At 43.8% G+C, this 24,739-nt stretch overlaps 3 protein-coding genes across 3 annotated transcripts; 2 read left to right on the forward strand and 1 right to left on the reverse strand.

Moving 5' to 3' along the window:
- Positions 1-332: 332 nt before the first annotated feature.
- Positions 333-9,855, forward strand: rbp (Riboflavin-binding protein). The gene is given in 6 exon segments (NM_001173783.1): positions 333-407; positions 1,305-1,512; positions 1,683-1,776; positions 1,962-2,090; positions 2,220-2,316; positions 8,212-9,855. Coding segments are annotated over 5 exon segments (855 nt in total). The 5' UTR covers positions 333-407; positions 1,305-1,349; the 3' UTR covers positions 8,584-9,855.
- On the forward strand, positions 9,631-18,304 carry LOC123743536 (peroxiredoxin-like). The gene is made up of 5 exons (XM_045721296.1): positions 9,631-9,643; positions 9,946-10,030; positions 17,234-17,355; positions 17,483-17,614; positions 17,874-18,304. The coding sequence occupies exons 1-5, from the start codon at positions 9,631-9,633 to the stop codon at positions 17,957-17,959; spliced, it is 438 nt and encodes a 145-aa protein (XP_045577252.1). The 3' UTR covers positions 17,960-18,304.
- Positions 18,305-21,920: 3,616 nt separating this feature from the next.
- On the reverse strand, positions 21,921-23,795 carry LOC106607037 (transcription factor jun-B). Its single transcript, XM_014203597.2, has one exon. The coding sequence runs from the start codon at positions 23,409-23,411 to the stop codon at positions 22,431-22,433; it is 981 nt and encodes a 326-aa protein (XP_014059072.1). The 5' UTR covers positions 23,412-23,795; the 3' UTR covers positions 21,921-22,430.
- Between the last annotated feature and the right edge of the window lie 944 nt (positions 23,796-24,739).

Raw genomic sequence — 24,739 nt, forward strand, 5'->3', positions numbered from 1 at the left:
CACATATCTTTCTAATTTATATGATACAAATTATTGTGTGTGTGTGTGTGTGTGTGTGTGTGTGTGTGTGTGTGTGTGTGTGTGTGTGTGTGTGTGTGTGTGTGTGTGTGTGTGTGTGTGTGTGTGTGTGTGTGTGTGTGTGTGTGTGTGTGTGTGTGATATGGATTACCAGCAAGGGGGAGGTCGGAGGAGGAGGTGGGGGAGGTGGCCAGGAGCTTAGATGTCCTTCAGTTAAACCAGTGAGAAACTGTCGTGCTGCCCCTGGGAAGAAGTGATCATAACAAGCAGTCAGCCCGGAGGAAGAGCTGCGTAGAGTGGTGCTGATTCGACGACGATTCCAAAGCTGAGGAGACACGTCGCACAAGACCAAGCAGAATCAATAGGAAAACGGTTTCTCCCACCGACAGGTAGGCTAAGGCAGGCGAGGAGTAAAGTATTTTTGTCGATAGTGGAAAATAAACAAATGGACATAGATTGCAAACTACGCAGTTGGGATATTGTGGTGTGAAATCTTGTCATTCCCGTTATTTTGTTTAAAGCTAATCAAACATGGTTTTATAGTAGCCTATCTTTGCATTTGTTCAAGTCTTAATTATTTTCTCGTCAAATTATTAGTTGATAGTTTCGTTTGTCGGGTATGGTCATCGTTTTACTGAAAGAAAGTCAGTCATTTGTAGGTTTGTAGCTGATAGTCTCAAGTAGCCTACATACAGACGACCTACAATAAGTAGCCTACATACAGACGACCTACAATAAGTAGCCTACATACAGACGACCTACAATAAGTAGCCTACATACAGACGACCTACAATAAGTAGGCTACATACAGACGACCTACAATAAGTAGCCTACATTGTTATACATCTAACAAAGCGATTTGTAAACTCTGAAATGTGTTAAACATGTCTGTCACTCATTTTCTATAAAATACTTAAACGGAAGTTCATAAGAAAATACCATATTTAGGATTTAATCAGTTATTGTTATGCATGCTTAGCGTTATCCAATGGCTAGATAGGCTATAGCTTAATATTTCACAGGCTGTGTCATACATCACACCAATCCTTGAACCTCCTTAATTAGGCTAGATGCTCCATGGCACGTCATTGAATACAAACTATGTTATGGACAGACTAGACCGTTTTTGATCAGTGGTGGTTGATCTTACTCCCTTTTTGAGGGAAACATTCTCGTTAGTGCGATAAGAAATAGGGAAACATTCAAATGTCACATTATTAAAAAAAAACTGGTCTTCACATTGTATGGTTCACTGAACCCGCTTGTCTCCCGCTCCGCTGTCCAAGGTCCTGATTATAGCCGGCTAGCTGAACGTATCGCAGGTTGAAGAAATGGCCATCACGTCAAACTCCCTGCCGTTGGTCTGTGCATATTTAGCGGCTACCCTGATTGGTCGCATTTTGTGTTTGGAGGGGGCGTGTCTACAGGACGGTAGAAAGAAGGCCACGCCCAGCCAGGAACCTCACCTGAAAGAGTGCACAATCTATGCTGAGAGTGAGTGAGAGCACTGTGCTTTTTAAGACAACAACATGCATCATCAAACCATGACAATGAGAGAAAACTGTTGTTGGAAGTTTGCTATCTAAATCCTCAACCCTCCTATGAGATGAGGTGTCTCTCCACACCCCATGGTCATAATCTATCCATATCTGTTCTCTCATCAGATGCATGTTGTTCAGAGGATGACATCCAGGATCTTCATCCCATGACCAGTGAGAAGAACAGCCCCTGGGACAAGTGTGGGAAACTGAGCCCGAAGTAAGTCTGCGATTTACAGCGGCCTTTGATCATGACTAGCTGATATAACCAATATTTTCAATCTATCACATCAAAGCCAATAGCCAATAGCCAACAGAGACAAAAGCATTGCACTGCTGGAGCAAAGAGAGAGTTACATGCTGTGGTCTACCCTCACTCTCTCTCCCATCCATTTCTATGTCCAGGTGTGAGGACTTCCTGAAGCGTGTGACCTGTTTCTACCGTTGTTCCCCTGATGCAGCACGCTGGCCACACTCTCACCTCCAGTCCTCCATGCAGGCCGTGCCACTGTGCCACAGCTTCTGCCGTGACTGGTGAGCTCACTACAATAATCTAGGGTCCCCAATGTAAACTGTACTGAAGGCTCTGCGCTAATCACATCATCCAGCAGTATCAAATGTTGATCTGTCATCTGGTCATTGCAACGTGACATTTTTCTTCAGGTATGAGGCCTGCAGGATGGACATGACATGTGCTCGTAACTGGGCCAGAGACCCCAGAGGACAGAACTGCACTGGGAACTGTGTGCCGTATCAGCAGGTAGGCTGTTGATTGGATGGGCAGCAGCCAGTCTCATGGGAGGGAGCCATGTTGAGTTGGCTGTAGTGCTATGTTGAGCTGTGTTTTAACCTTGCTATAAATATATTTTATTTTATTTCAAAAAGAGATATTTAGACTCAACGATTCATTTCTTTGAGGAAGTTAAGAACCGTCCTAGTCTCTTTCTCCAGCTGTGTCTCTTATGATAGAGCTGTAGGAAGATATAGAAGCCTGGCATGCAAGGCTAGGTTAGCAAAGAATCATGGTAGTATAGCTGAGTCAGTTGTACTGGTACTGCTGGTCTCAGTGGTCAGTGAGGGGTTAAGGAAACAGAGCCTGGCTCAGTGGAATAAAGGAGGTGCTCTACCAGGGGCGGACTGGGACCAGAAATCGGCCCTGGCATTTCTAACAAACCTGCCAGTTTTTTTTTCTTGAGGGCCCCACACCGGCCCATTTCTTTCCTCGAGGCCCCCATTATTAGCCAGATAATGATTATTTTGTGCAAAGAATCCAAGTTAGACAGGCCCACTGTGATAAAAAATGGTCCAGTCTATCTGGCATTTGCCCAGAATGTCAGATGGCCAGTCCACCCCTGGGCTCTGCTCTGTACTGTTCCACTTGACAGAGGAAGATATAAAAAGAGGCAGAGTGACCCAGGGCTTGTGCACAGCTGAGACCAACTGTGAACCTCCCAGTCACACACAAACATGCACGCACACCAGAGGAGGCTGATGGGAGGAGATGTAAGAGGACGTGCTCATTCTAATGGCTGTATTGGAATGAATGGAATGGTACCAAACACATCAAACACATGGAAAAACAACGGTTCCATTGATTCCATTCCAGCCATTACAGTGAGCCCGTCCTCCTATAGCTCCTCCCACCAGCCCCCTCTGACACACACACACACACACACACACACACACACACACACACACACACACACACACACACACACACACACACACATAATCAGTGGTTGGATGTGATGATGAGAGGTGACAGGAGTGTGTGTATGTTTATGTGGAAGAGGCAGGTCAGGGAATCACAAATATACCAAATAAAAACGTAATTATTGTGAGGCCATTCAATTAAAGTGAAGCTGTTCTGAATATGAGGCCCTGCTATACAGAGACCTCCAAAAGACCCCCAAAGGAGGAGTCAGAATGTTAGAACAAAACAACTCACATCTAATAGAAGTATTGTTTACACAATAACAATATGTTCACAGATTTATGGTATTCATTAGTTTGACCCTTTGCTTAAGAGCAACTGACTTAGGAACTCAAATGAGGTTGGAAGCAATTTGTGTCCAGGCATTTTAATGACGGCTCTTTTAATGATCTTCAGCTGTTCAAAAACAATTATTTAAACATGGTCTGAGGTAAACAGTTTGTAGGTTAGACTGGAATGTTCCGTTTGATTCCTCATCAGACAAAGGAATTACATTTACATTTACATTTAAGTCATTTAGCAGACGCTCTTATCCAGAGCGACTTACAAAATGGTGCATTCACCTTATGATATCCAGTGGAACAACCACTTTACAATAGTGCATCTAAATCTTTTAAGGGGGGGGGTTAGAAGGATTACTTTATCCTATCCTAGGTATTCCTTAAAGAGGTGGGGTTTCAGGTGTCTCCGGAAGGTGGTGATTGACTCCGCTGTCCTGGCGTCGTGAGGGAGCTTGTTCCACCATTGGGGTGCCAGAGCAGCGAACAGTTTTGACTGGGCTGAGCGGGAACTGTGCTTCCTCAGAGGTAGGGGGGCCAGCAGGCCAGTGGTGGATGAACGCAGTGCCCTTGTTTGGGTGTAGGGCCTGATCAGAGCCTGAAGGTATGGAGGTGCCGTTCCCTTCACAGCTCCGTAGGCAATCACCATGGTCTTGTAGCGGATGCGAGCTTCAACTGGAAGCCAGTGGAGAGAGCGGAGGAGCGGGGTGACGTGAGAGAACTTGGGAAGGTTGAACACCAGACGGGCTGCGGCGTTCTGGATGAGTTGTAGGGGTTTAATGGCACAGGCAGGGAGCCCAGCCAACAGCGAGTTGCAGTAATCCAGACGGGAGATGACAAGTGCCTGGATTAGGACCTGCGCCGCTTCCTGTGTGAGGCAGGGTCGTACTCTGCGAATGTTGTAGAGCATGAACCTACAGGATCGGGTCACCGCCTTGATGTTAGTGGAGAACGACAGGGTGTTGTCCAGGATCACGCCAAGGTTCTTAGCACTCTGGGAGGAGGACACAAGGGAGTTGTCAACCGTGATGGCGAGATCATGGAACGGGCAGTCCTTCCCCGGGAGGAAGAGCAGCTCCGTCTTGCCGAGGTTCAGCTTGAGCTGGTGATCCGTCATCCACACTGATATGTCTGACAGACATGCAGAGATGCGATTCGCCGCCTGGTTATCAGAAGGGGGAAAGGAGAAGATTAATTGTGTGTCGTCTGCATAGCAATGATAGGAGAGACTATGTGAGGATATGACAGAGCCAAGTGACTTGGTGTATAGCGAGAATAGGAGAGGGCCTAGAACAGAGCCCTGGGGGACACCAGTGGTGAGAGCGCATGGTGCGGAGACAGATTCTCGCCACGCCACCTGGTAGGAGCGACCTGTCAGGTAGGACGCAATCCAAGCGTGGGCCGCGCCGGAGATGCCCAACTCGGAGAGGGTGGAGAGGAGGATCTGATGGTTCACAGTATCAAAGGCAGCAGATAGGTCTAGAAGGATGAGAGCAGAGGAGAGAGAGTTAGCTTTAGCAGTGCGGAGAGCCTCCGTGACACAGAGAAGAGCAGTCTCAGTTGAATGCCCAGTCTTGAAACCTGACTGATTAGGATCAAGAAGGTCATTCTGAGAGAGATAGCAGGAGAGCTGGCCAAGGACGGCACGTTCAAGAGTTTTGGAGAGAAAAGAAAGAAGGGATACTGGTCTGTAGTTGAATTGGGAAGCTAACTGCACCTCACCCATTCACATGTCCTCCCTAATCGAGCTGACAACGCTTCAGTCTGCCTCAGGGCCACTGTACACAGCACAGGCAGGCTCCAAATAAATACACGGAAACACACACACTTGCACGTAGGCTACTGCACTCACATATAGGCTACACACAAACACATGCACATTCTGTACTCACATATAGGCTACACACAAACACATGCACATTCTGTACTCACATATAGGCTACACACAAACACATGCACATTCTGTACTCACATATAGGCTCACACACACACAAACAAACACATGCACATTCTGTACTCACATATAGGCTACACACACACACACACAACACATGCACATACTGCATTCACACATAAGCTAGACACACACAAAAACATTTGTAAATGCACACACAATACTGCACACACATGTACAAACCATCAAAACGTCCCCCTGGCCCTTCTCCCAGGCTCCTCTCTGGCTTTCTCCCTTATCATCTGTAAGCTCTGCTGGCTCCTCTCCATCGCCTCACTGGCCACAGCAATGTTCTGGGGCTTATTAACATCATCAACAAGGAAACCAACACTCTCTTCACGCTCTCCACTCAAACACTGGTTCTGAAGTGGGCAGTGACTCTGCACTAACATGCACAGAGACTGACAGCCTGTGTTGTGATAACAGCAGGTTGACATTTACTGGGATTAATCTTCTCTTTAAGGCAGATCTGAGCAATTTCTCTAGATCCAGCCAATGGCAAAGTAAAAATATTGTCTATATTGTAAAATGTCATGAAAACAGATGTAAGGTTAGGCACTAGGGTTAGGCACATGACCATGGCCGCCCCCAGGAGAGGAGGCTAGTAATCAGACCAACTAGTAGCTATCTGATGCACAGTAACAGCGCTGTCCTTTTAACACAGTCAATATAGCAGTGCTTCCTAAATGTTCTGGGTGACTCATTCACTCCTTATCCCTCAGACAGACAGGATGAGAGAGGGGGAGAGGAGAGAGGAGAGGGAGGAGAGAGGAGAGGAGAGAGGAGAGAGGGGAGGGAGGAGAGAGGAGGGAGGAGAGAGGGGAGGGAGGAGAGAGGGAGAGGAGAGAGGGGAGGGAGGAGAGAGGAGAGGGAGGAGAGAGGGGAGGGAGGAGAGAGGAGAGAGGGAGAGGAGAGAGGGGAGGGAGGAGAGAGGAGAGGGAGGAGAGAGGAGAGGGAGGAGAGAGGAGAGAGGGAGAGGGAGAAGAGAGGAGAGAGGGGAGGGAGAGGAGAGAGGGGAGGGAGGAGAGAGGAGAGGGAGGAGAAAGGAGAGGGAGGAGAGAGGAGAGGGGAGAGGAGAGAGGGAGGGAGGAGAGAGGGGAGGGAGGAGAGAGGAGAGGGAGGAGAGAGAAGAGGGAGGAGAGAGGAGAGGGAGGAGAGAGGAGAGAGAGGAGAGAGGAGAGGGAGGAGAGAGGAGAGAGAGGAGAGGGAGGAGAGAGGGGAGGGAGGAGAGAGGAGAGGGGGAGAGGAGAGAGGGGAGGGAGGAGAGAGGGGAGGGAGGAGAGAGGAGAGGGAGGAGAGAGAGAGAGGGAGGAGAGAGGAGAGAGGGGAGGGAGGAGAGAGGAGAGGGAGGAGAGAGAAGAGGGAGGAGAGAGGAGAGGGAGGAGAGAGGAGAGAGGGGAGGGAGGAGAGAGGAGAGAGGAGAGGGAGGAGAGAGGAGAGGGAGGAGAGAGGAGAGAGGAGAGGGAGGAGAGAGGGGAGGGAGGAGAGAGGAGAGAGGAGAGGAGAGGGAGGAGAGAGGGGAGGGAGGAGAGGGGAGAGAGGAGAGGGAGGAGAGAGGGGAGAGAGGAGAGGGAGGAGAGAGGAGAGAGGAGAGAGGAGAGGGAGGAGAGAGGAGAGAGGAGAGAGAGGAGAGGGAGGAGAGAGGAGAGGGAGGAGAGAGGAGAGGGAGGAGAGAGGGGAGAGGGGAGAGGAGAGAGGAGAGAGGAGAGGGAGGAGAGAGGAGAGAGGAGAGGGAGGAGAGAGGGGAGAGGAGAGAGGAGAGAGGGGAGAGGAGAGGGAGGATAGAGGAGAGAGGAGAGGGAGGAGAGAGGAGAGAGGGGAGAGGGGAGAGGAGAGGGAGGAGAGGGAGGAGAGAGGAGAGGGAGGAGAGAGGAGAGAGGGGAGAGGGGAGAGGAGAGGGAGGAGAGAGGAGAGGGAGGAGAGAGGAGAGAGGGGAGAGGAGAGAGGAGAGAGGGGAGAGGAGAGGGAGGAGAGAGGGGAGAGGAGAGCACTTCTTACAAAGTGGTGATGACTCACTCCCCAGAGAATCAGAGCTTACAGATATAGGATCTTCATTTGACCTATATTGTCACAGCAAAATAATCATTCAGCAACAGGATTTAAATGCTTAGTCCATAATGTAGCGGGAGCTGTGGTTAAGCTATTAGCTGGCCAAAAGTAGGCTACATGAAAAGTGTAATACTGTTAATATAATTGTGCGTTAGATTGGGTTTTCAGTTAATTTATGTAAATAACAAAGCTCATCTGCATTGCTTGGGGTACAGGAAAATTCCCAGCAACAAAAGAGTGATCAAATGAAGATCCTCTGTAAATGTGTAGACCCATGGTGTCCCTACCATTCTATTAATAAGCTTTTCCAATATCAAGCTTTTCTGAGAAATGTAGACTTAGACTTCATGATGGGGTTTTTGGCCCTAAAACCTGAATTTGGATTAAAGTGAAGGGAAAACATATTTATTTCTCTCTATCAGCTGGCTTTTATATGACAGATGAAGCATGACCTTGTGTGCTGCTCCCCGTGTCTCTAAAAGCCTTTCTCTGTATGATGAGGGCACTAATGGATGGGTGAGAGAGGGGTGGGAGTGGCAGCTGCTGCCTGGCAAAGGCTTTGTTTTGTTTTTTCAGAAAAGGTACATCTTTGTGTAATCAATAGTCTCAATTAAAACGAGTGCCTTAATCAGAGGTATACTTTGCTCTTTGCTACCACAGATGTACCAGCACGGCCGGGACCTGTGTGAGAGCCTGTGGGGGGACGCCTTCATGACGGTGGAGGATGAGGAGGAGGAACGGGAGGGGGGTGAGGGTATTAGCAATGATAATGGTGGACGTCCCTGTGGATGCCTGACCCTCAGCCCCTCGGACAGGGAGGTGATCGCTGCCCTCAGGGCCCTGGAGGAAGACCCAGAGGAGCTGGACACCACCAAGAGTGGCTTGCCTCAGTACCGTGCCCCCTGCCACACGCAGCCCCAGACCAAGCCTGCCACACTGCCCCCGCAGGCGCGGAGGAGCAACGGCAACGTTGTGATGCGGAAACGCTCGGTCGTGGTGGATGATGTGGAGGGTAGTGGGAGTGGGCTGTAGATGAACTGACAGAATCTGATCTCTGAATCTGTAGCACTGTCCCCAAGCTGGGGTTGTCATATCATGCTCCTATAACTAACCTTACCTCACATACTGTACCTCTCATCATTACGCACCATTATAACCCATCAATCAAATGTTGCTTAGAGACGCTCCATGTTTTGAAGTAATACCAAACATATAAACCATTATGACATGACATGCCCTTAACACTGTGTAAATAATGTACGAATAGTGACATTGACCGTAACATTATTCTGAAAGGTAAAACTATCAACAGCTAGCAACAAAGTGTATGACATCATGTTGTATTACAGTCTGTTGTTACATGGTACTTGGCCCAGGGACTGCAGTTGAAAATTAGCCGGCTGACCTAATCTTTTATACAGTAGTAATGTTGATTAATGTCCACTGTCCCTGTAAAAGTTAATGTAATAAAGTAAAGTAGTTGCTAAAACAGGTGACATCATTCATGATCGCCATCAATGTTTGGCATGTAATTGTCAGTCATGTATGCTCATTATAAACATATGTAGTCTGGCAGCTACATTAGTAGGCCTACAAATGAAAATATCTATCATCTTGTGAGGCGCCTGGGACTGCCTCGGTGCATATCATACTGTAGAGTTGTGTTTACTCATCAGTAGACTGCAGTAGTTTCTAAACTGTATTGTGTAACTTTGCCATCAGACAAGGCATACAGGAGATATGTATCCATACTGAAGCTTCCAGAATTCCTCTATTCCTCAATCCTAAACACCTTTTTTTAGACATACCTGTACAACTGTCAACATGCTTGGCATATTTTACTATCGTGATATAACGTAATGTACTACTGTTTTCTTGTCATGAAATGTTTGATAGTGGAGGAGGGAGGTTGGGTGTTTGTGATGGTGGTGCAGAGCCACATCATTAGAGTGGCTGCCATCCTGCAACCATAGGAGTCAGCTGTAAAAATGATGAAGTATTCTTTATAGCTGGAGGAAGTCTGGAATTTCAGAAAGAGAATCTCCGCAAAGGACAGACTTAGACTGCTGATGTAGAAACATGGCTCATGCCAGTAAGGCTTTTGTGTTGGTTTGAAAATGCATCGGAACTCTATTCAGGCAATGTCATTCAAGATCATGTGAAGTAGAATTAGAGCCAAACTCTATAGAATGTCTAAAGAATGGAGGACCAAAAGGAAACCTGTTTGTCTGAGTGTGATAAGAATACCTATTTGGTGTTCTTTTGTTTCTTGACATCCTCAATAAACACTGGATTTCAAAATCATTCCATTGGTATTTTCTATTGTGTTGTTATTAGAGCCATTGCCAGATCAAAAGACATAGCAAATATGTGTTCTGTGTTCTCCATATGCAGCACTGTCCAACCGTTTGACCTGTCACCTCAGGATAAGGACACTGTGTATTCCAGGGATGATGTCATCACCCAACATGGCCGCAGGGTCAGTCCACCTCTGATGTTCTCACCAGTCCAGCTCAAGCAGGCAGACAGCTTGACAGTTTGATTATGGGAGTGAATAAATATAGTATATGTATTGTTCAAATTACAAAGGCGCCACACCAGCAGTTGAAGCCATCAATATGGCTGTTTTTGTGCCACTCAAATTAGTAGTATGAGACCACTGTGTGTGTGTGTGTGTGTGTGTGTGTGTGTGTGTGTGTGTGTGTGTGTGTGTGTGTGTGTGTGTGTGTGTGTGTGTGTGTGTGCGCACTTGCAGGATGCTAATACAAATAACAGAATAACGTTGTACGTCATTATAGCTATAGTCATATCAATAATACCACAAAGTACTACTGGACATTCTCCTGCCTAAAGGATAGACAGTAAAACACAGCCTGCTCCACCCTCTCCAATTCTCCTGCCTAAAGGATAGACAGTAAAACACAGCCTGCTCCACCCTCTCCAATTCTCCTGCCTAAAGGATAGACAGTAAAACACAGCCTGCTCCACCCTCTCCAATTCTCCTGCCTAAAGGATAGACAGCAAAACACAGCCTGCTCCACCCTCTCCAATTCTCCTGCCTAAAGGATAGACAGCAAAACACAGCCTGCTCCACCCTCTCCAATTCTCCTGCCTAAAGGATAGACAGTAAAACACAGCCTGCTCCACCCTCTCCAATTCTCCTGCCTAAAGGATAGACAGCAAAACACAGCCTGCTCCACCCTCTCCAATTCTCCTGCCTAAAGGATAGACAGCAAAACACAGCCTGCTCCACCCTCTCCAATTCTCCTGCCTAAAGGATAGACAGCAAAACACAGCCTGCTCCACCCTCTCCAATTCTCCTGCCTAAAGGATAGACAGTAAAACACAGCCTGCTCCACCCTCTCCAATTCTCCTGCCTAAAGGATCGACAGTAAAACACAGCCTGCTCCACCCTCTCCAATTCTCCTGCCTAACGGATAGACAGCAAAACACAGCCTGCTCCACCCTCTCCAATTCTCCTGCATATTATCAAGGCACACTCTCCATCCCTCCCTTCTTCTGTATAATTCCTAGGGTTGATAGATACTGTTTCTGCCCATGTACAGTACATTACGGGATATTATAAATATGTACAAGCAACTGCCAAAATAATGGAAACACTTGAGTAAATTCAAAGCATATTGAAAGCAGATACCTCCACACAGGTGTGGTTCCTGAGTTAATTAAGCATTTAACATCCCATCATTCTGGGCAGGCAATTATTTTGACTAGCATAGCTATGCCCCCATAGGATGACAATGCCCCTATCCACAGGGCACGAGTAGTCAATGAATGGTTTGATGAGCATGAAAATGATGTAAACCATATGCCATGGCCTTCTCAGTCAACAGATCTCATCCCAAATTGAACACTTATGGGAGATTATAGAGTGATGCCTGAGACAGCATTTTCCACCACCATCAACAAAACACCAAATGATGGGCTTTCTCGTGGAAGAATGGTGTTGCATCCCTCCACTCGAGTTCCAGACACTTGTAGAATCTATGCCAAGGTGCATTGAAGCTGTTCTGGCTCGTGGTGGCCCAAAGCCCTATTAAGACACTTTATGTTGGTGGTGTTTCCTTTATTTTGTCAGTTACCTGTAGCTCTATATCATTTTACACAGCGGGTCTGTAGGCTCTGACAGGCCTGTTTTTTTTCCTGTGCGCTTTATTAAAAATATTGTCAAGGGGCAGTGTGATTGAACTCCAGCAGTAGAATACATTGCTTGTCAAATCATTGTTCAAAATCATTAGGCCTGGCTATGCTTTATTTCTTAAAGGTCTAAGCCGCTGACACCATGGATCATTTAGCTATTTGATATTTGATTTAGAATTTTATATTGAATTTGGCCTTTACTACTATAGCCCATAGAAACACGTTGAATTACGCATTCATAAATGGCAACAACAAAAAAGACAGTCAAAAAATAAATCACATGGAATAAGGTTTTGAAGTGTCTGTCCTAAAAGTTCAAAAATGAGACATAATAATTGTAATCAGAAGACACTATTAACATCTAAATATTATTGGTAACAGAATAAATAACAGAATAATAACTGCAGATTAAATAGTGCTGTAATTGAAAATTGTACACCCAATATAGGTTACTGCATGTTAGCAGATACCCATAGACCTACAGTCATTATGCTTACGCTAGTTAGCAGATACCCATAGACCTACAGTCATTATGCTTACGCTAGTTAGCAGATACCCATAGACCTACAGTCATTATGCATCATGTTAGCAGATACCCATAGACCTACAGTCATTGTGCTACAGTCATTGCGCATCATGTTAGCAGATACCCATAAACCTACAGTCATTATGCTAGTCATTGTGCATCATGTTAGCAGATACCCATAGACCTACAGTCATTATGCATCATGTTAGCAGATACCCATAGACCTACAGTCATTATGCATCATGTTAGCAGATACCCATAGACCTACAGTCATTATGCTAGTCATTATGCATCATGTTAGCAGATACCCATAGACCTACAGGCATTATGCATCATGTTAGCAGATACCCATAGACCTACAGTCATTATGCTAGTCATTGTGCATCATGTTAGCAGATACCCATAGACCTACAGTCATTATGCTAGTCATTGTGCATCATGTTAGCAGATACCCATAGACCTACAGTCATTGTGCTAGTCATTGTGCATCATGTTAGCAGATACCCATAGACCTACAGTCATTGTGCTTACGCTAGTTAGCGTTGGCTCGCGAAACTACCTCTTAACTTCCTTTATACTGGACACGGAGGCATAAAAAATGGTATCCACGAGTTAATTTGACTCTGCCAAAATCCCAAAGTATGCATTTAAGAGCTAGAATTTATTTTGTACCCTATGTTCTGATTCTCACCAATGTTGTGGTCTTCTCACACTATTCAAACAACACAATCGAATAAATGGCTTATGAAGCTCTCTTAGCCTATAGATCACATAGGCTATTGAAAACAAATAATCTGAACTAAAAAGACACATATTTTGGATTTTCTGTGCATTCTCGACAATAGCTAATCAACATCGAAAAATAGCACGTTTTTTCTGCGAACCTGCACATTATCATCTTCTGTCTTTCGTGGCATCAATGTGATTGGTTATGGCAGGGGAAACGGTGGTCGAGTAGTCTAGTGTATGTTAAGCGGACCTTGGGAGCTTTGTGTTCACGTTGTCCTACAAAAGGGGAACAGGACTATAGAATTTAAGCGAACCTGAACTCAGACCAACGAGTTCGGTTCGCTTCCTTTGAGTTCCTTTGGAGTATTCACACTACACAAAATAATAAGCAAACCGCACTGAGTTCACAAAAATCGGATGGCAGTCTTTCTGACGCTTTGAACACACAGACAGCGTTTGCACAAAATAGTTAACAGCATCATCTGGATATGTATGCAACAAAAGTTCAACATTCACCTTCTGCTACCATTTCTGTCGAGCCGTTTACACATACAGTTTGATGCATACGTTCGATAAATCCAACATATGCACCACACCGAACGCACTGCAACTGCCTCCTCAACGCAATGCTGCAAGGCAAACGTAGCGTTTCATTGGAAATTAATGTAATTGTCGCCACCAGACAATTTGCATTGACCCCCCTTCCTTTTGTACACTGCTGCTACTCGCTGTTTATTATCTACACATAATCACTTCACCCCCACCTACATGTACAAATAACCAGTACCCTGCACACTGACTCAGTACCGGTGCACCCTGTATATAACCTCATTATTGTTATTCTTATTATGTTACTTTTTTATTATTGCCTTTTATTTTTGTCTACTTGGTAAACATTTTCTTTAACTCTTCTTGAACTGCACTGTTGGTTAAGGGCCTGTAAGCGTTTCACGGTAAAGTCTACACTTGTTGTATTCGGCACATGTGACAAATAAAGTTTGATTTGATTTGATGAATTCTGGTGTACCAAAATGCAATTACACTGTCGGTGTGTTCGAAGCATGAATCCTTGATGGGTGCACATCCCGGTCTATAGTTATACATGAAATGCCATGTTCACTTGCTGGCCAGAACTAGGAAACTCAGACATTTTTCTGAAATGTGAACTATACTTAACAAAAATATAAGCACAACATGCAGCAATTTTAAAGATTTTACTGAGTTAAAATCAATTGAAATAATATCATTAGGCCCTATCTATGGATTTCACATGACTGGGCAGCCATGGGTGGACCTTGGAGGTGTGGTGTAAAGTACTTAAGTAAAAATACTTTAAAGTACTACTTAAGTCGTTTTTGTTGGGGTATCTTTACTTTACTTTACTATTTTTATTTTTGACTACTTTTACTTCACTACATTCCAAAGAAAATAATGTACTTTTTACTCCATACATTTTCTCTGACACCCAAAAGTACTCGTTACATTTTGAATGCTAGCAGGACAGGACAGGAAAATTGTCAAATACATGCACTTATCAAGAGAACATCCCTGGTCATCCCTTGCCTCTGATCTGGCAGAATCACTAAACATAAATGCTTCGTTTGTAAATCATGTCTGAGTGTTGGAGTGTTCCCCTGGCTATCTGTAAATAAAAAAAACAAGAAAGCGGTATGCTTAAGTATATTTTAGCAATCACATCTACTTTTGATACTTAAGTATATTTAAAACCAAATACTTTTAGACTTTTACTCAAGTAGTATTTTACTGGGTGACTTTCACTTTTACTTAATTTTCTATTAAGTTATCTTTACTTTTACACAAGTATGACAATTGGGTACTTTTTCCACCACTGCCCACCCACTGGGGAGTCAGGCCCAGCCATTCAGAATGAGTTATTCCCCACAAAAGGGTTTTATTACAGACAGAAATACTTCTCATCTGATCTTGGCAAATGAGAAATGCTCACTAACAGGGATGTAAACAAATGTTGACGTTTTTGAGAAATAAGCTGTTTGTGCGGTATGGACGTTTTCTGGTATTTTTTATTTCAGGTAATGAAACATGGGACCAACACTTTAAACGTTACATTCATATTTTTGTTCAGTGTATTTGTAGTTATACACGTGCTGCGTTCAACGAATCAGCATGTCGGACATTTCCGAATTTCCTAGTTCCGATTAGGATGTGAGTGCTGCATATCCCCCAAAAGACAGTAGCCTAGTAGGAAGATAGGCAGAAACTGCTTTTCCAATAGAAATCCCGATCACGCTTTTGTAGGCGATGTCACGGCGACGTTTGCTAGCTAAGCTCATGCGCAGAAACACGTCATCGTGTCTAACGGTCTTCTCACGCCGAACTGCGCATGTGCATGCCGTCAATTCAAAGACACACCTTGGATATAAAGTTGTTTTTGACGAAAATGTAAACGTGTCAGTTTGACACTTTCACGAAGTTCAGATAATAATATGTTAAACTACTTAAGACATTGGCTCGAATCTAGGTTGTGTCTTCATATTTAGACAAATTAACAGCTAAGGAAGAACTTTTCAGTTCTCTCATTGACTTCTCAAACCTCGGCCTACTCTGCGTGGTCATTTTCCCGGAAGTCTCACGATGTCGTGTCTCTGGGTTTAGAAACTCTGTGATATACATTTTCCACGATTGATAACGTCAATCAAATTCTTCACATCCAGAAAACTGAGAAAGCCTATTCTCGCGGGATTTGCATCTCATCAGCTTTTAGTTACTGGTCAGTTGTTGATCATCTCTATTACTATGTCCGTGTTCTGACAGCAGTAAGTGTTTGAATGTTAAATGACGAGACAGAGGCATTGATGCGAGTAACCAGTCTTGTTCAGTATATTGCAATACATCCGGGTATCTCAAGCACACCGGTAAAACACTGGAGTTGCAGTAATTAACATTTACCAACAGATGGCATCACTGTGCCATCTTACACCCATAACAGTAAGGGCCTAGTCTATCTGTTGCCACTTGATTGTGCACTTTATTTGACATAAACTCAGACACCTGTACTATTTCTTCTTACTTGTGTGGCGGTGACCTGAGAAAGTAGCAGTAGCATATGTACCTCTACACTCTACTGACAGTCAAACTGACACTATCAAACTGCTGACAGACTAGGTAGAGTAGGCTACACTGTAGAGAGGGGTAATAGATCAGACAGCCTAAGTTAGTTTGGTTGTTGGCTGTGTGAACTGCAGTGTTATTTTATTAGGCTAGTGTAGACTACACGTTTTATCTTACAATGTTTGTAATGCAGTAGATTGATAGAAGAACAGTTTAACCAAATGTGACTGTTTCCTTTAATGTTTAATACCAGCTTTAACTCTACCAAACTCTTATCTGAAGTTCATGTTTCATGATAAAGATTTCTGAGACAGATTTCTGGTTTTATTTTATAATCAGAATAATTAGTATTCTGTGTTTGATTCCCCTCTACTAATTTCTTGCTGTGTCATATGGGGGAAAATCCTCTGCCCACAGGTCTGAGATGATCTATTCAAAGCCTAAAGTAACAATTATAAAAATGTGACATCAGTTAAAAAATAATACAATAGGATATGATTATAATATCCCTGTGTTATATTGTGTTTTAAGTACATTTCTCTCAGCTCAGAGTTCCCCTTTGGAGCAGTGAGTTCAGTGAACTGTTCTAGTTTCGCAGCAAGGAATACTTTAAAACAAGCATGCGTGTAAATATTATAGTGTCCTTCACTGAGAGGTTGCTGCATGAAAACTTTACAAAGAAACCAATTCCTCAAGCTCAAGCATGACTGTGCTGTGTGTCATGTGCTTCAGGCATGTGCTCGAGTGTTTTGAGGCAGACAATAGTGTTGTCAAAGATTCCTGACTCTCAACAACAGGTTTCATGTCTCAATAATCTCTGTTTTTATTTTATTTTTTTGCATATTGCTGCATATATCTAACTTAATACCCCAACTTGTGGCTATGGTTAGGTAATCATTTTCATGTTTGTGAAGAGGAATCGAGGAAGTAAATGCACTAGGCTGCATAGGGTCCTGAAGCCCCACCCTGCCCAGAGTTAAGCTTCTCCTCTCAGCCTATGTAGCTGTGATAAGACCCTGGAAGACTGACTGAGTCGGTTTGCAGCTCCAGATACACAGCAGATGTGTAGCTGCCATTGTTCAAGTCATCAATAATCATGCAGGCATGCAGTGCATTTGCCTACAGTCCTGCATTTATTGTGTGTGTAATAGAGATTCTCTCTCTCCCCCTCCTGTGCAGGATCAACACAGAGAGGAAACACGGAGGTCTGGGCCCCATGAAGATCCCTCTGCTGGCTGACCCCACCCAGGCCATCTCCAGGGACTACGGAGTGCTGAAGGAGGATGAGGGCATAGCCTACAGGTCTGTTACCAAGCTTTGGGACAAGTCTTATAATCCTATTCTCTCTCTCACTCACAGCTGCTCATTTGCTGACCTTTATACAGTACTCAGCCCTAAACCTGTTCTAACCTTCCTCCAAACTGTCCTGAGGTCTGTTTGTGATTGATGACAAGGGCATCCTGAGGCAGATCCCCATCAACGACCTGCCAGTGGGGTGCTCTGTGGATAAGACACTGCAGCTGGTGCAGGCCTTCCAGCACACTGACAAGTTTGGAGAGGGTGAGAGGAGGAGGGGACAGAGAGCAGGTTGGGGATTTAGAGTAGGATGTGCTGACATCTCAGGACATGGCAGGAAACTCATATTGTTAGGCACCAATAGACCTCCATTGTATGCACTCTAGTGCTACTTGACCTCTAGCCCCTCTTCAGCTCAGTTCCCATTCTTATTAGAGTATACAGTACATTTAGTGAGCAAATGTGTTTGATATACACTGTATGTTCACAGGGCAGATGTGTGACTTGTTGTTTCTCTTTATAGTGTGCCCAGCAGGGTGGAGACCAGGGAGCGACACCATCGTCCCAGACGTCCAGAAGAGCAAGGAGTTTTTCTCCAAACAGAACTGATCCCTCCACACCTCCTTAGAGGTGCTACATCTATACAGGGTACTAACTGAGCACTTACTGTTGTTAGCTGGATCGCTGACTGACTGAGTCTGCTGATCGCATTGATTCTGTGTAAACTACACTGTCAGTGGGGATGTGTTTTGTGAGATTTCTTGAAAATGATATATTATTTGTGTATTAGGCTTGATGTTGATTCCATCATGGGGCCTATTTTACTGCTGTTTACTGCTTGTAATTAAGCATTTCACTGTTAGGTCTACACCTGTTGTATTTGGTGCATGTGACAAATAACATTTGATTTGATTAGATTACAATTCAAACAGTGCCATGTGAGTATTTTGTTGATGAACGTGAACGTTAATTAAAAAAAACTGAATTTATAGCTAAATTTTTCTCTAGTTTTGTAGTGATGAGGCATTTGGAAGTTGCTTTTGCCTTTTTAAAGAAAATATAGTTTAAAACCAAGTGTTTTATTCAGTACTTTTCTATTGGAATATGACAGTAACACTGGAATAGAGTTAATAGTAAGCTTTAGTTACTAACCACTAGATGGTGCTATGCACACATTGAACAAGCAATGTCCCTGTTTTTCTGGAACACATTGGTTTTGTATAGGTTTTGTTTATTGATATGATACAAACAAATTAGTTTTAAAGAGCAACTGCCCCTAAAAAACAACTTCTCATTTAGAAAACAGCCTATGTGGCATCGAGTCAGAAACATTTATTCTACTGTCTAAATTTAGTATAATGTGTAAGTAGGATCATTTTGGTCATAGTCTCGTCCAAAACTGAGTTTTGGTCATGACTGCATCACGATGTAAATGAAGGTTGGGTTTGTTTCAATCCTTCCCACAGCTGGCAGCACACAAGTAATCATCAATTCGGAGTGCAGCTGTATGTGACCCGATTGTAATGCCTGTGCTTGGGTTGACATTGGATATGCTGTACCAATGGGGCTAGTTAGGGACCATTGCTAAATTACACAATGTACATGGGACAATATGATAAAATTCAAATAGCTGCAAATTTCAATGACTTAAACACCTCAAACCAACTATAAATTGTAGAAATGATAATACAAAAATGTAAAGCATGATGAGAACTAAAAGGTGTATAACATGAAAATATTCACATTTACATTGTGTAATTTATTGACAGTCCCCAACTTGCCCTAACCAACTTTGCCACAGTCGGACACCAGTCGGCTGAAGCTAATTGGAATAGTTTGGTTAACTCTTCCCACCTGCGAACACACAAACACAAGACCCCCACATCAAACCACACCCTGATATCAACTCATATTTTGAATTCAGTCATGGCCGCTAGCATTTCTTAATTAACCTAATCTAAAACGAGGCCAGATCAGGAAGTGTAGTTGCCCTTTTAAAGTTTTTATGTTATAATAGAAACATATAATATAAACATTCTCTATTTTTGAATGACCCCACTTGTTATGACCAAACTACTTATTCTATCGCCCAGGGTGATAGTGTACACTGCATGTCTCAGGAGAGGTTATAATCTGTTCCCTGTGTTTCAGAGGTCATTAATGGTGAGCTGCACAGTGTACACTGCATATCAACTCCATTCTATTACAACTTAACTTACTCCTCTAGTGACACATGGGACTGAGAAACCAGACATTATGTAGACCACTACTTATTACAAATTGACTGTCTTTAAAAGATTATGGGATTACCTCCCACGGTTTGAGATAGATGGAAAAAGTTTGTAGTAGTGTTTTAGACGATTCCTATTGAAGACCTATGTCGCCTTTACATAGACATTCAGCATGCAAAATCCCATTCAATCTGCATTGTCCTACGTAGGCCTAAATGTCTCTGAAATTAGTTATGTAATTATTGAAAGAAGCTCAGATGGCCATGGTGAGGTGGGAGGAATATGTATGATGCGAGAGAAATGTGGGAGATGGAGCGAGAGAGTGATGCCTGTAGGAGTGAAAGGGGGCTAGCGGGGAGGAAAATAAACCCACCCCAGATCTTCATACGTCATCACTTGCATCACAGATGTTCCCACAGACACTGATGGTTGTGGGCTGTGGTAGCGAGAAGCTGAAATGGGCAGGTTGTGCGTGTGTAGGCCTATACATAAATAACCATGTTAACACCATGTTTTTATGTATTTCCCCCTTGGTGGGATCTGAGAAATCAAGTATCCAAAAAACATTGGTTCCATCTGGCAATGGAACATTTATGCTCCCACCAATGTGTCGAGAAGTGAAAACAATAGAAGAGTACAATAAATTGGTATAGGAGAGAGAAGGGTTAGGACACCTTAGCTCTTGACTGTCACATTTTAATTATGTATGTTTTAACAAAATAAAAAGAAATAAAAAATCTTACAAGAGATCTTTGTACTAAAACACAGAAACTGCACTTGTTTTTATGAGTACTAGTAGGACTATTTAAACTGAAAGATACACAAATGGAGTACACGTAGGTGTCATAGCTGATATTTTCCATATTGGGGCATAAAAAAAAAGAAAAAACGTTTTAACCTCTCTCCAAAACAGCTTAGGTCAGAAAGTGTGTCAAAAACCCAGCGTTCAGCGATTCTTTTGAAGTGGTTTTCTTTTTCTTCTCAAGTGTGGTGAAGGTTGTGGAGAGCAGTCTGGCTGGGTTGTTTGCCTAGCCAGCTGCTGTAGCCTATATCATTAACTGCTTAACAGGACAGAATTCCCCTCCTGGTTTCCTGAGAGCAGCTTGTGCATACTCAAGCTCCTCTGTCTGCCAAAGACCGCAAAACAACAGGAGTTGCAACTGTTGCCAACTTCGAAGGGCTTGAATTTAAAAAACTGTTTGGATAAGAAGTTAATGTATGATGACTAATCCTCAATTAACTCAACTTTACTGGGACTTTTCCCATATCCCTGACTCAATTCAAAGAGAACAGGGCCTCACATATTTCTCTGATGTCCCCACAATGTTCTTGTCCTTGGCAATGCCAACCCAAACCAACCATACACACAGATGCTCTCACACACCAGATGCCCACTCACTTCTACTGCTCTGCCAAGCGGTGTGGCATCTTTAAACACCCCCGGCATTCCAAGGGCCACTGTCACTTCCTTCCATGTGCACTCATTCAAATATAAGACCTGAATCTGTCGTAACTGTGGTGTGTACACAACCACCATGTTTAGTTACCCTGGCTGGGCATCATGGGAAAGAATGTGTCCAGAATGAGCTGGTGGCCATTGGACATCAGTCTTTATACAAATAGATGATCCAACCAGAGAATTGATGGACTGTGGACAGACACCTTGAATATGGGATGACTGAATATTTTTGTCTAGTGGTAGACCACTTCATGCCATAAGAAAAATGTAGTAATATGTCATTTAAAATAGTCAAGAAAAGTTAGTGGCTTAACTTTGTAGTCATTGATAACCCTTGCGAAATGATGACTGTGCCAAGTCCATATCCGGTCAAAGTTTGTTTCCCTTGTCATGCTCCTTATCGAAGTTCTGAATTACCCTATGCGCCAGCTTAGTTTCAATAATAATATTGGAAAGTCCGTTATGTCAAACCATTTTATTGATACAAAGTGTTAGATGAAGTGGAATGAAACCAATTTGCAAGGAAGGCGGGAGTTCCCAGAAAGCTTCGCTCACAGTGACGTAATCTCTACCAGAAATGTCCCTATATGGACACGCTGTGCGTAAAGGAAATGTAACGCAACGCGCTGACGTTCTGGACATGAAGGCGCTGAATCTAGTCTAATGGCATCGATTGCATAGAATTTATCACTGTAAAGTAGCATGAACTAAACCTATTTAAGTCACACGCTTAAGGTTGTTGTTTAGGTATAATAGACTTCAGTAAATGTGTAAAATCCTCTTCATATACCCTACTTCAACGACCAACAATTTCTAAATCGCTTTTAATTAAACACCATGGATGGCATAATGACACCAACAGACAAACATGAAGCCAAAATCGTTTTGAAAAGAGACTTTACTTAAATATACATACCACAAATAAAAAAAGACATTGTAAACATGACAAAATATTAATTTGTCAGGATCAACCTGGCAAACAAAATAACTTACACATTTAATGAATGCAGCATTGCATGACGATATGCAAAATTACAAACAATACAATAGCATTTCCATTTGATACCTAACCAAACCAGCCTATCAAGTGGTCTCTGGTTTGTTTGTCTAGTCACTCAGTGTTAGTGTCTATGTTCAGTCTGGATGCTGTTCCTGTTATGCATTTGGATTATATGGTCCCTTGTGCGGTGTCCAGCATCCGGAAGTACCATTTCTGTCAGTCTTTTACACGAAATGAGAGTAGCCTACACACAGCCTGCGGCCGTATTGTCATTACCAACAATAGCCTGCCGGTATATGGCTTATTGCAGTGCTGTTCATGTAGAACATTCCTCCAGTGTTGTCACTTCTAAATCATGAATTACTCTGCGAAATGCCCTCGCCTCTCCATTTAAAATGCCTCCATTTTGCTCGTCAACATAAGTTGACAGCCGCTGCTTACATGTGTCAGGACTTTCTGTTTGAGCTGGGCGACTTGTTCACGAAGCACAGTCGCCGTATTGGAGAGCCCAGCATTGTCCGACTTCAGAACTTTCACCTTGTCCTCCAGTCGGGAGATGCGCTCCAGTTTGCGGCGCCGGCATTTGGTTGCTGCTAGTCGGTTTCTAAGCCTCTTCCGCTCGGCCTTGATTATCTCTTGGTTTTCCATGTCGATTGGGGACATTGGCGGGGAACCGTCGCTGCTGTGTAGATCAGGGACGGTTTGTGGTTCTTCTTTGAAAGCCACAAGGCGCTGTGGATGGACCCCAGCGCCAGGTAGAGAGTACTGAAAGGGGTGTGACGCGTGCGTCGAGGTCTGTTGGTGATGGCTCTGCTGGTGGTGCGGCGGTAAGTAGTTGATGGTGGTACTGGGGTAACTGGATGCGGAAGAGAGGTTAGTGTTTGGGCAATAAGCGTTCAGTGTTGTGTAGATTGGAGGCTCGGGCTGCAGGGAGGAGCCGAAGACACTAGAGGCCGCCGCCGAACAGGTCGTCACACCACCCGCTCCAATAGACACGTTGGGCGGGGCCATGGGCATATGGTTTATCTTGTGGAGCTCGTCCAGGGCTTTCACGAAGCCCTCCGCAAAGCCCTCCTGCTCATCGGTGATGCTCCGGTTGTAGAAGTACTGGCCTGGGGTGGGAGTAGTAATTATACCGTTACTGTTTTGGATGATAAGCCTTTCGAGTTCAGGGGAAGCAAGCTTCAGTGACCCGACGTCCTGGTGCGCTGCTTGGTATAAGTCAGACTTGAGGTTGCGATATGGCTCTGTCATGTTCAAATTCATATTCTGCTTTAGGTGTTTGTAGTCGTGCAATGCAGCATCAGAGTGGCCGTAAGCCGAGAGAAAAGAGTCGTCATGATAAAAAGGCTGCTCCATTTTTGTAGACATAAAGTCGTAGGAAAGTGAGCTTACCAGTTGTGTTTAAACAGTCTCAGGATATTGGTCAACAAATGACGGTGTCAGCAAAAAGTAGGCTACGCATCAAAGCAAGCACCCGTCTTCTTTTTCAGCAAAGGTCTTTTTCAGCAATGACCCAAGTTCAAAACTAAAAAGAATTTCACTTCTAAAAGTGTGAGGGAAAATCCGAGATGTAGAACAGAGCAGTGGTCCACGAAGGCTGTCAACAGATGAATGACCGCAGTATTGACGTGATCCAATGTCTTGAGCTGTCTTTTTCAACCTTGTATAAGAAAATAACTTTATACCCACATATAAAGTTGCGTTCCCGGTATGTTGTTCTATGTGATAAATTCACTCTGAGTGAACAGCTAGTAACATGCCGTTTTATATATACACCAAACATTGGGCGAGTTCGTGTTGCATGGTCCGGTGCCCCGGGGAGCGGAGTCTATATATTTTTAGACTATTCCATTGGTCCATAAATGAAATCTCCACCCACCCCGTGCACTGGCCATGCAAAACGAATTAGCCCACACAACTGCTGTCAAGATTGGCAAAGGGAATTGATTGGATAGAAACTATTTGTGCACGCCCAACAACATAACGTCAGGGTTATGACGCGATTGCCAGGAACCACTTTGATTATAAACCGATCGTGCTCATGCTCATGTAGGCAAAATGAAAAGTGAACAGTGAAGCGAGGGCTGGATTTAGAATATACTTCGATACATTCTTCACCTAATTTATTGAAATCGCTGTGCAGACTAATGCACAACGAGGTATAGACTCATTTGACAACATGTTCGTAGGCTGTTGATATATGTTGTTTTGTGATCTGACTGTTACATTGTAACTACAGTAGTATAGACTCATTTGACAACATGTTCGTAGGCTGTTGATATATGTTGTTTTGCGATCTGACTGTTACATTGTAACTACAGTAGACTACGTTACTGTGATGTTGCAAGTTCAACGTTTTTACATTGTTACAAATTGATAGGCATTGTCCATCAGACGCTGAGCTGCGCTGCCTACACCTACATATTTGTTGGACGCTATACTGTGTAGGCCTTTAAAATGAGTTGCAATTCACTTGTTCATTTAACAGCAAGTTTGTTTGATGAATTGCATGTAGCAGGGATAGCTATTAGCCTAATGTTGAAATTATATTTGATTGTTCCGTGTGCAAATGTGATGAACAGTGCCGCGATGGGGTTAACGTAACCGTGGAGACCACATAATGTATACCATGTATTAACATATATATATATTGATGTACTACGTTAGGATGGAGTACTTCGTTCTGAGAAAATCCG

This window comes from Salmo salar, chromosome ssa06 (assembly GCF_905237065.1).
Source record: "Salmo salar chromosome ssa06, Ssal_v3.1, whole genome shotgun sequence".
In the NCBI taxonomy this organism is placed as follows: Eukaryota; Metazoa; Chordata; class Actinopteri; order Salmoniformes; family Salmonidae; genus Salmo; species Salmo salar.